This window comes from Eptesicus fuscus, chromosome 4, assembly GCF_027574615.1.
Source record: "Eptesicus fuscus isolate TK198812 chromosome 4, DD_ASM_mEF_20220401, whole genome shotgun sequence".
NCBI classification, from domain to species: domain Eukaryota; kingdom Metazoa; phylum Chordata; class Mammalia; order Chiroptera; family Vespertilionidae; genus Eptesicus; species Eptesicus fuscus.
In genome coordinates this window covers 58984396-58997293 of record NC_072476.1, presented here as the reverse complement: position 1 = coordinate 58997293, position 12898 = coordinate 58984396, and the positions used below count along the sequence as shown (strand labels likewise).

At 35.6% G+C, this 12898-nt stretch overlaps 1 protein-coding gene across 2 annotated transcripts in view; it reads left to right on the top strand.

Annotated features, from left to right (window-relative positions):
- The window catches only part of ARSK (arylsulfatase family member K), a 40951-nt gene extending 30822 nt beyond the window's left edge, over positions 1-10129 (top strand). For both annotated transcript variants that reach the window (XM_008144531.3, XM_054715059.1), the window contains 5 exons: positions 1407-1689; positions 3646-3817; positions 6523-6747; positions 7992-8216; positions 9493-10129. In XM_008144531.3, coding sequence (XP_008142753.2) covers positions 1407-1689; positions 3646-3817; positions 6523-6747; positions 7992-8216; positions 9493-9800 — 1213 coding nt within the window. In that variant the 3' untranslated portion in view covers positions 9801-10129. The remainder of the gene's footprint in view (positions 1-1406; positions 1690-3645; positions 3818-6522; positions 6748-7991; positions 8217-9492) is intronic.
- Positions 10130-12898: the final 2769 nt, after the last annotated feature.

Below are 12898 nucleotides of genomic sequence, written 5' to 3'. Positions count from 1 at the left end.
CTGCAGTAACCTAATAATGGTCACATATAGTGAGCTTTCAGCAATGAGTTAAGCAAAAGACTGAGAAACCAATGCTATATTGTTTTCATAGTTATTATATTGTTTTCATAGAACTTACTATTTAGGGCTTTCTATATGCTAGATAGAATTGATTAGAATCTGTTAGATGTAATTCCACCAGAATCCTACTTTTCATTATATTTATCAAAATCTATTGTATATCTGCTACAAAAATTATATTTTTATTGTGTCTGTTTACATTTCTTGTCTTCAAACGGCAGATAACAGTTCTATTTTAGCTCATCTATGGGTCATCAGTCATTTTAGGTGGTTTGAAATTCCCCTAATATGGGGGTTTATGTTTTACTATAAAATATTCTTTGTTTCTACATTGTTATCTTATAAAAACAAGCTTCTTAGAAATGTTCACGACTGCTTCCTAAATAATTATGCCAACTAAATATCCTTTTACATGTATTGAGAAAAAGTAGTAGTAACTACTGCTACTTAACTTACCAAGTAGTTAGATAAAACAGACTAAAGATTTAGAAAAATTGAATTGATTGAATCATTTAACTTTTAAATCAGCTAATGAAAGTATATTTAGTTTCTAATGGATAAGAAATTTGTATCACTATTAGTTTAGACAGCTTAGATCATAGTTAAAATTGTTCTCATAATGAAAAGGATAAAGCTAGAAACAATTTAAAACATTAAACTTCATAAACACATAAGGTACACCTGGGAGGTAGGATTTTAAAAATATAAAGATTTAGTGGCAGGAGAAAATTATAGTAGCTTTGGCTAAAAATACTTTCTTCTTATAACAACAACAAAAAAGACAAAATGCTATAAAATTAAAAAGTTCTAGGAATCCAAAACATCTTTTATTTTACTAAATACCTTGTTATAAAAAAAGTAACTTTTCTAAATAAGCTAAGTTTTAAAGAACACATAGGTGAATGAATACCTTATTATTTTTTCTTTGTTTTTGAATTTGTAATGCTCAATAACTTTCTTAATGAGATCTATTAGTCTGAACATTTATAAGACTGAGTCTAAAAATTGTTTTTCATGCCATGCCATGCCCAATCTCAGAGAAAAGATTTCAACAAATATCAAGTGTAACATTTGCTCTAAGCTTTTTAGAGATATTTTTATCTGGTTAAGAAAGGTTTCTTTTACTCTTACTTTGCAATAGTTTTCCCATGCATGGGTATTGTATCTCCTTTTTTTGTTAATAAGGTGAAATACGTTGACTCAATTTCAAATGTTAAACCAAAGTTTCCTTTGTCAAGTTAAAAAAAGAAAATAAAATCATTTTTCATGTTGCTTTCTTATGTTTATGCTTAGTTTTTAAAACTTTATAAATACCTTACAGCATACCTGTCTTTTTGACTCCCCAGCAATCGTGTGGAGGCATGGACAAGAGATGTTCCTTTTTTACTCAGACAAGAAGGCAGACCTATGGTTAATCTTATCCCTAACAAGACTAAAGTAAGAGTAATGGAAGGGGACTGGAAGACTACAGACACAGCAGTAAACTGGTTAAGAAAAGAAGCAGTTAATCACACTCAACCATTTGTCCTATATTTGGGATTAAATTTACCACACCCTTATCCTTCACCATCTTCAGGAGAGAATTTTGGATCTTCAACATTTCACACATCTCTTTATTGGCTTAAAAAAGTAAGTACATTACGTGTGCTCAAAACTAGAAGTTAACATTGTATCTGTATTGTATTGGTATTTACTCACTGTTTCTTTTATTATCACTTTTAAAGAAAAACTTAAATTTTGAGTATTCTCATTAAATCAAATTGACCAATAGCTGGTTGACAAAAGCTGAAGGGGCAATTTTATAGAATAAGATAAGTGTTAAAACTTAGAAACCTATTGCTGAATTGAATACATTTGCACATAATAGGTCTATTAAAAGAGAAACTGAAAGATGTTCTCTAAGTGCAAGCAGTATTCACTGTACACAGTTCAGGATTGAAAAAAATGACCATGCCAGATGAAACTGCTCAAAGAGATCTTAATAATCAACTGGGAGAGTGACCATTTTTTCTAGGACTCAACACATTTGTCAAAACATTTAAAACTCTCTTATTGGGGTTAAAAATGTATAGGGAAATGAAAAACAGTGAGACCAATATTTATTTAATGCACTGTAACTAGAAACACTGAGAATTAAAGTATTTGCTTTTTTGTAAAAAACAAAACAAAACATATCGAGTAGTTTGAACAGTGCTTGCCTTCTCATTGTATAATTTAGATAAGGAGCAAACATCTTCTCTATATCATGGCATATTGTCAGATTCATAACTAAATCTGGATTGTCTTCCAACATTTTTCCCTTTGCTCTTTCAGTGTTGTTATATATTTCTGAGAGTTCCTTTCCTGTGAAGATTTTTGCCACTGTCACTTCCGCTAGGGCATGTTTGCCCTTTCTTTGCAATGACCTTCCTCATTTACATCCATGAGTGTGTCTTCACTAAGTTCCTCTGACTGCCTATGTAGCGGTGTCAACCTTCCCACGTCAGCTATTTCTTCTATGACTCCGGTTAACATTTGAATCAAACCTCACTTCCAGTGTTACCACTATTTACTTCTTATTGTACACTCATCTTTGTTAACCAATTCCCTCTTTTGATTATCCATTTCTATACAATGTCTCACGGATTTCTCACTAGGAGACAGGGAGGCAGCACAACTGCGCCGTGTGCTATCTGTGTGTGTAATGGACAGAAGATGTGCAGTGACCAGTCAGTGACCGGCTTTGAAAGGAATGGTCCGATGAGTCCCTGATACACATCTTTCATTCATATAGTGATTTGTAGACTAACTAGCTAGCAGCATGACTGAAGGTTTGTACTTTATGCACTGATCCACAGTTAATATACCTTGGTAACTAAAATCTGAACCATGCAGAGGGAGGACTGTCTGTGTTTTGAAACATGTCATCTTAAATCGAATTTAAGTTACTTAAGCAACTTTAATCAGAATCACTACTTAGTGCACCCTATTTTAAAGGAAATACTGTCCAAGTTCCAAATACATCATGTCTTCTTAAAAAGTTCTAACTGGCTCCATCTTTAAAAAATTCGTCTGGAGTTAGTACTAGCCTAATGAAATGAATCAAATAACTTTTAAATAAATAGTAAGTAGATATTTGAATTTTTTTAAGTTACTTAAATATATGACTTAAATCTTAAACATTTTCACCAAAACTGTAAGCATTTATATATATGAAAAAGTTGTATTTGTTTTTACCAGATATTTTGCTATCTCACTAGATATTGCCATTTTTACTAGTGAACTATTAGAGAAAAGAAGTCTACAATCTTAGGGTGTTGATCTGAAATTTGAAGTGATTATATAAATATCTTAAAGTGCTCAGACCCTTTTTCTGTACTAGAATACTGCCTAATATAGCTCATGTCATTTTCATATCTGTTTTATCATTAGTGGGAATATTGACAATTTGCTTCTAATTTACTTATTTGTTTTACTATTTTCAGTACATGATTCCTAATCATTCTTTTCTACTATCCTGAATAATTAAAGTATGTATGTCTAGTTCACCACACATACTTGTTGGATGAGAGGAACATTACTACTTTGTTTTTCTCCCCTTTTTAGGTGTCTTATGATGCCATCAAAATCCCAAAGTGGTCGCCTCTGTCAGAAATGCACCCTATAGATTATTACTCTTCTTACACAAAAAACTGCACTGGAAAGTTTACAGAAAGAGAAATTAAGAATATTAGAGCATTTTATTACTCTATGTGTGCTGAGACTGATGCCATGCTTGGTAGGTGGTATAATAATTAGCAATTACATGAAGAAAAAGTATAATATTTTGCCAACAAACCATGATTATGCTCGCTGGTGACTTGAATGAAATCCTGAGATGATTTTTTATATCAGTTGCTTAAATACTTCAAACTTAGGATTATAAGACTCACATATAAAAATCGGATAATTTGCATTATTAATAGTAGAATAAAAGCCTTTTTTATTTTAATTATTTATAAGTTAATAAATGCTCAGATTTTTTCATATGCAAAGAAAAGGTCATAGAAGGCTATATCATCTGCTTGAAACAAAACCTTTTACCAGCTTTAATCAGTAACCAGTACAGGCATACCTCTTTTTATTGTGCTTCACAGACACCTTTTTTACAAATTAAAGGGAAGACCCTCCACCATCAAAAATATTACAACTTTGTTGTGATACTTGTTTTATTGTGCTGATCTGGAACCAAACCCTAAACACCTCTGAAGTTTGCCTGTATTCAGCCAAACACAGATACACGTGTGACAGGTCATTGTAAGGCAGCTTAGGTTCTAGGAGATTAGACAGTTTAGTTGTAGAATCTTGTGACTTTGCCCAGACTAATAGCTGCAAAACAAACCCATTCTCCCAGGCCCCTCAGAGCAAACTTAACTAAAGGCGAAGTCAGTCTCCCCATGTGTATTCTGGTACAGAATCATTTTGAAGTTCCTTCTCTAATTCAGCTCAAAACCAAACCTGTCTCTATGATTGTCAAGAAAGTGTTTGTAGAGTTATGGCGGTTTCCAGTTCAGATGGAGAAACCCTGGTTTTAAAAAAAATACACATTTTTATAACAAGTTCTTTTCACAAAACAGAATCATTTATTTTGCTGCACATTGGAGTAGAATGTAATTGCATTAGTGAAGTATGGGTCACACCTTTTCTGTACAAAGTAAACTTCAGCTGGCAGCTCAAATATCACCTCCTCAGGGTATCTCCCCAACCACTCTAAGTTAGTATACCAGCCCCATCATCCTACTTACTCTTGTTTGCTTACGTCATAGTCTTTAATTATTTTGTTGATTTACTTGTCTACTGTCCATTTCCCTTGAAGACTATGAGCTTCATGAAGGCAGGGACATTCAGTCTTATTCAGCATTGTATTTTAAGTGCCTAGCTTTGCAATCATAGTGCCTGCCACATGGTAAGAACTCAGTAAACACTTATCAGCAATGATAATACATTGTTGTACCTACAGTAATATACAAGTTGTAGAGTCTTGGAGACAGCGTGATTCACTCTACCTGGGGAGTGGGGACTGCTTCACCAGGGAGGAAAGGCTTGAGCTGGGTCAGAAAGGAAGAATGGCAATTTGCCAAGTAGATGGTGGAAGAAAAGGCATTCAATAATAGAAGGAAGAATATGTACAGAGGCAAGAAAGTCTAGACTAACTATTATTAGTTCAGGGGATTCTAAGTTGGTAGGGTTGTGAAAGTTAAAGGTGTAGGGGAAGCTGAGGGGGCTGAGCTTGGAGGGTAGACAGGGGCTTTGTGTGTTGTACTAAAGAATTAAATGATAGGAAACTGTGACAAAGGTCTAAACTGGGTGTGACATGATCAGATATTTTAGAAAGCTATCCACCAGAATGGTCCAAGGAATACTGTGGCAAGGAAGGAGGAGTGCAAGCAAGATCAGTTAGGAAGCAATTACAGTTCAGCTAAAAGATCCTCATGGTCTGAACTCTGTAAATAACTCCAGGGTGCCCTGGTCTCAGTTCTGACTGGACCTCTGAATCACCTGTGATTTTTTTTGTTTTTGGTGTGTGTGTGTGTGTGTGTGTGTGTGTGTGTGTGTGTGTGTGTGTGTGTTAAATAAAACAGAGAACCCTGGATCCCAGATTGAGGAACTGCCAGAATAGGGGTGCCTACTTTCTCTGGACTGTGCCTTGCTGTAATTCTTAATTATAACGAGGAGGAAGTTTCAGGACACTAAGAAACAGGGACTGGTCAGAAGATGTTACTGTCCAGGAATTCCGCTCCAAGAATATGCTACATCACACTCATATACTGTCTATACTACTTCCAGTCCTTCTTCAAAAATGGAATTCCGTAACCCTCCACCACCTTCATGAGCATGATCTGGTGATTGGGGATTTGGGAAAAGGGTTGCAGGGAAGAGGAGTTCTGACCCCTCTTATCACCTCCCATTGGGCAGCAATTGTGGGTCAGTGTGATAACAATCCTTTCACTATCTGACATGTATAGTGCTGATGTCCAGACCTGTCTTTTTATCATTCCAGTCACTAAAGGGAAAATTTCCTCCCTATTCTCTAATCCTATATAATAAAGAGCTAATATGCTAATTAGACCAAACAGCAGAATGACCATCTGGTCGACCTTCCAGATAAAGCCGGGGCTGTGAGGGCTGAGGCAGCAGCTGGGGCAGCTGCGAGGGCCTACCTTTGCAAGAATTTCGTGCATTGGGCCTCTAGTAGAAACATATAAAGCATGCCAGCATGATCTTCAAATAAAGAAACTATACTATAGGTATTATATTTTCTCCTTCCTCTCTCATCTGTCCACTGAGGAACAGGCACATGAAACAGTATTTACTTAGGAGCAGTAGATAATATTCAGATGTTAAGTAGCATCCTGACAAACTCTTATAGGATAGAGTTGTGATGAGCTTATTATGATAGAATAAAGCATTAACTAATTAAGGTTTATCTTGATTATATTGTAGGTGAAATTATTTTGGCTCTTCGCCAGTTAGATCTTCTTGAGAAAACTATTGTCATATACACCTCAGACCATGGAGAGCTGGCCATGGAACATCGGCAGTTTTATAAAATGAGTATGTACGAAGCTAGTGCCCACGTTCCACTCTTAATAATGGGACCGGGAATTGAGGCCAACCTACAAGTATCAGATGTGGTTTCTCTTGTGGATATTTACCCTACTATGCTTGGTAAGTAATGTAAGTCTATAAATCTTTATTTGTAATAATGCTGGAGCATGAGTGAGCAAAGTAGTCAGAGGCCCTGCTGACTTGTTTATAATCTTGAGCAACTCCTCTGTGAGTCAATCCATATCTGAAATATGAGGATAATATTCCTCAGATTCCTTTGGCCTTTACTCCCTGTAGTCATGTTTCCTTCCCGAGATTCACAATCAGGATATGACTATCAAATAAGCCACTGAAGATATTCAGGTTCATAACTTCATAGATATGATTGTTTAATTTCTGGCAATGCAGATATACTACTTATTACTTTCTATTTTTTATTAGAAATATTTAATTAGACCTAAAAACACAGAACATTGAAACCAGAAAGGGGGTGGAGAGGGCAAATACAGGCTCATTTTGGAACTATCCTGAGTACCTGGCCATAATTAATGATAATTTTTCTATAGGAAAAAGATAGTTTGAATTTTAAAAAGACACCTTAGAAGCAATTTTTACATTATATTATATTTAAATACCTCTTTTTTTTTTACAACTTCTTTTTAAGTTAGACATTTCTCATGCTATTGTTTATATGTCTATATTTGATGAGGAAAAAAATAAATTATTTTTCTTTAAATCAGTATAATCTGGGATTTATCAACATATGTTCTGCAAAATACTAATTCCTCAAGGTACTACTTGGGGGTAAAAATAAAGTTTTGTCATCAAATAACTTTGGGACACATGGAATACTATACACCACCTCTGAAGGTTTATGATATGTATCAGCAATAAATTTACATTTACAATAAATTCACCCATGTAATTTTAACCATTGTTTGCAAACATGTGTGACTAATAAACCCGTTCTTATATAGGTGTTATTAATATCTCATAGAACAAATGTGAGAAGCAACTGTGATTATTTAATCATTCAGAAATAAAGGACTGATATAAATAAATATTTTTGGGGGGTTTCCTGTGTGCCAGGTACTGGTCTCAGAGTATCATATAAATTATTATATTGAAACCTAAAATAAGTCTATGAAATACAGGTATTATTATTATTCCCTTTACAGATGAGGAAACTAAGATTCAAAGTAGTTAACATGCCCAGGCATGGTTATTGGAATAAGCACTTGGATGCAGGCAATCTACTTATAAAATACATGTACAAGCCTCTGTGACCTTTAATGATGTCATTAATGAATGTCCAACTAATAAAAAATGAGTTATTTTAAAAGATTGTATTATTTGTGTTATAGACATTGCTGGGATTCCTCTGCCTCAGAACCTAAGTGGATACTCTTTGTTGCCATTATCATCAGAAATGTTTGAGAATAAATATAAATTAAAAAACCTACATCCACCCTGGATTCTGAGTGAATTCCATGGATGCAATGTGAATGCGTCCACCTACATGCTTCGAACTAACCAGTGGAAGTATATAGCCTACTCTGACGGTGCTTCAGTATCTCCTCAACTCTTCGGTAAATTGGTTCATGTATTTCCTAAGTGTAGTATGATGTGTGCTGAGCTGACCTACATAGTGTTGCCTAAGAGATCCAGTAATCATTGTTACATGAATATCTGCTGCTTCTCATGGTGGGACAGTTTACAAACGATTGCCTATGTGAGGAGCAGATCCTTTGCAAATCACCATCTGTATTCCAGAGCTAGTGCCCTAAAGCTTCTGATCTGAGACTCAAGATCAAAACCACTGTTTTTCTCTGATCAAGGTGTCTTCTAATACTCATGGTTATCTTTCCCAATCAGTAGTTAACACCCTCTCATTATACCTTGCTTTCAGCTGTTCTGGAGGATTATTACCTATCTATATATATAAAATCCTAAGCGACCGGTCAACTGGTCAAAAGCTCGATGGTCGCTATGACACGCACTGACCACCAGGGGGCAGATGCACAATGCAGGAGCGGCCTCCTGGTGGTCAGTGGGCTCCCACAGCGGGAGTGCTACTCAGCTGACCAATGGGTGCCAGATGCTGGGCTCACGTGCTCATGAGTGCAGCTGCGGCTGCGTGAGCCTCCCCCCACCCTCCGCAGCAGCACTACCGGCAGTCTGACATGCCCCAAGGGGTCCTGGATTTTAAGAGGGCGCAGGCCAGGCTGAGGGACCCCACCGGTATCTTACAGAGCTTTACAACACTACTAGATGATAGCATTATCCTGCAAAACGCCTCCTAGCTTCACTATTCTGTGAATTAATTTTAAAGCAGCATTATTAGAATTGAGGTTTTATTTATCCCTTGCCTCCTTTTTGCACATACTATATGCACTAATGCCATTATTAACATTCATTTCTCCCTACATTTCCTTCCTTGTTACAAATGTCAAAATTATTAACTCAAAATAATTCTTTAGTTTGGATTATTGATATGGGACAATAAAAGCATACTATTTTTTTTTCTTGGCTTGTCAAAGTAAGCAAAGCATCAAAGTCAGAAAGAATTAGCGCTAAGCCAGCTCACTAGTGATAAGGATTTGACTGTTTCTGCCATCTTAGTGTGGATCAGAAAAAACGGGATAGTGGGATGATGGTAGGGAGATAATTTGAAAAAACATTCACAGAGGTATTTAACTTTTGTTATATTGTTTACCACTTATACTGGCCATCATCAAACTATACTAAGAGGAACTGAAAATAAAAATAAATTCTAAAACATCATCTGTCACAGAGTAATGACATTCTAAAAAATGTTCTTGTTTCAGGTAATTCTTTTGACAGGTATTTAATTTTTTCTTTCAGATATTTCCTCAGATCCAGATGAACTAACAAATATTGCTACAAAGTTTCCAAAAATTACTTATTCTTTGGATCAAAAGCTTCGTTCCATTATAAACTACCCTAAAGTTTCTGCTTCTGTCCACCAATACAATAAAGAGCAGTTTATCAAGTGGAAACAAAGTGTAGGGCAAAACTATTCAAATGTTATAGCAAATCTTAGGTGGCATCAAGACTGGCTGAAAGAACCGAGGAAGTATGAAAGTGCAATTGATCAGTGGCTTAAAACCCATACTCCTCCAAAAAAAATCTCAACAAAAATAAGAAAATAATGTTCTGGAGCTATATAGAAATATTAAAAGATAATGATTAATTATGTGTTTTATATGTTAGTTTTAAATGTAAACCTTTATTACAGGTATTTTTACTTTTAAAGAATGCATATTATTTTAAATAAAAAATCATTATAGAATTATATATTTTCAAAAATGATTACTATTAACATCTCATTCTTAGCAACTTCTTACAACTTAATGGAAGTATTTAAAGGATAAAATCAGCCTAACCAGTTTGGCTGAGTGGATAGAGCGTCGGCCTGCCGACTGAAGTGTCACAGGTTCGATTCTAGTCAAGGGCATGTACCTTGGTTTCAGGCACATCCCAGTAGGGGATGTGCAAGAGGCAGCTGATTGAGGTTTCTCTCTCTCATCGATGTTTCTAACTCTCTATCCCTATTCTTCTCCCTTCCTCTCTGTAAAAAAAAATCAATAAATTATATATTTTTAAAAACCTCTTTAAAGGATAAAATCAAATAGAATATAAAGTTACATTCATCTGAATAATATAAAATGTAGAATAACTTTAACTATTATTGATTATTACTTATGGACCATAAAATAGTAATTTGTGGATATTTGGTGGTATCTGATGAATTATTTGTATTTGATGGGACATGGACTATTTATGTTTATGTGGTTCGAGTATTTGAAATAATTGATGGGATATAGACCCTGGATATGACTGACTTTATTACTGCGTTTTCAAATAGGTGTTATATTATAAAAGGTAAAAGCTTTGAAAGGTACAAAGGAGTTAACAGTGAACATGAAGTTTCCTTTCTTTCCCAGTCCCCCAGCCACCCAGTCCCCCTTCCTGGAGGCCACCACCTTCCTATGCATTCATTTAGAGGCAGACCAATGCATCTAACAACCAGAAAAACAGAAAAACTTGCAAGACCAAGACAAATTACCTAATGCCAGAAACGGAGTGAAACCAACACAAACTATAAACTGGATTGAGGACAATATTTGGGCTTCATTTTTAGCTACCATATTTTCCGGCGTATAAGACGACTGGGCGTATAAGATTTTCCTGGGTTAAAAAGTCATCTTACACGCCGGAAAATACGCTATACACACACACACACACACACACACACACACACACACACACACACACACACACATATATTCCCAGTCGTCTTATACGCCGGAAAATACAGTACCTCTACTGCTACCATCCTGTTACAACCTACCATACTCTGATGTTTAGAATTTTGCAGTAGCCTCCTAAGAGGTCTCCCTGAGTCTGCCCATTGCTGATTCTATTAAAATATATCCAATCACATCACTGGATACTCAAAACGCTCCACTGGTTTCCCATCTTACTCTGTAAAAGCCAAAGCCAAGGCCTATAAGGCCCACTGATCTGCCAAATGTTATCTCCTGCACACTGCCACTTGGTTCACTCTGCTCCAGCCACAATGACCTCCCTGTTGTTTTCTGGCACACCAGGCAAGCACCATCTCAAGACCTTGGTGCTTGTCAATGCTTTTGGCTGGAATGCAGTTCTGCTCTCAGATTTCCACGTGGCTCACTTTGTTACCACCTTCAGGTCACTGCTCAAATTCTACCTTCTCATAGGGCTTCCCTGCTTTATTTTTCTCCATAGAAAACATCACACCCACCCAATTTAGTGTGTGTTTTGCACATTTAATTTGTTTATAGTGTCTCCCACACCTCCTTCCCCACTAGGATGAAAGCTCCATACAGGAATGGCCTTTTGTCCTGCCTGTTTCCTAAAGTAGCCCAAGTGCCTGACACATGGTAGAAGCTTAGTACTTGTTGAAGTAATATGAGTTAGAATTAGAGTTAGAGTTTTTCAAATATCACATTGGAGGAGAAAACTAACACATTAGGTCATGGCAGGGCAGGGGGTGAAAGGGAGTAGCCTTCACAATAAAGCAGAACCTTCTAGAAACAGTAAATTCTAGCAAAATTCTGCACAGGGCAGTTGACAAAGAAACTCTATCCCTCTTTGTTTTATCTTTTTCTATGAAAAAGGCCAGATACTATTTTAAGCTTTGTGAGCCATATGGTCTCTGACAACTACTCAGTTCTGCCCTAGAAGCATGAAAGCAGCAACAGACAATAGTAAATAAATGAGCTTCTCTGTGTACCCAGGAAACTGTTTACAAAAACACAGGATTAAATCTGTGGGCCATAAATTTGTTAACCGCCAATCTATAACAATGGTGCACAACTTGGCTGCAAATTAGAATCACCTGAGTATGTTTAAAGCCTACCAATGCCTGGCTCTCACTTCCAAGCATGGAGAGTTTTATTTCTTTAATTTAAAAATGAAGAAATAACAAACACTATTTTTTCATATAAGAGAATGACAAAAATTAACAATGATGGGACTCCGTGGGAAAAACACACATACATTGCTTGTGCACCATGTATTCAAATGCTCTAAAAATACGTGTGCTCTGCCCTACCAATTCCCATTCTAGGCTTTTATCTTAAGGGAATAACTGAATGCCAATAACTGTATGGGAGAATGTATCTGAAGGGAATTATTTCTAAAGTGAAAACTGAAAAACATTTGTCCAAAAATAGGAGGCTATTTAAATCATTGTAATTAATTTCACATTAAACATAATTATGTCACATTTTTTACTGACTGATATAGACAGCTGTCTAAATATAATTTTAAATGAAAAAAGCAGGATACAAAACATATATTTTTGTAAATATATAGATCTAGTCATTATAGTCTGAAGGATATATAACTTGAGTATTAATGTTACCTCTGCATGGTATGTTAAATGTTTTTGTTGCTAATCTGTATTGTCTAATTTTTCTGCAATTAATATGTACTATTTTTATAATAAACTACTTAATTTTGAAACATATGTCATACATCACCAATATTTAGACAAACCAGCATTATGTGCCCTGAAATGATTACACTGAGGACAAATTATCTCCTATCTAGTATTTCTGCCCCAAAAGTCTAATCCAGATTTAATTATGTGAAAACAAATACAACTTTAGAGACAGTCTACAAAATATGTGCCATGGACCCTTCAGACCCATCGGTGTCATGAAAGGAAAAAGGCAAAGAAACTTCTAGATTAAAGGCCAAT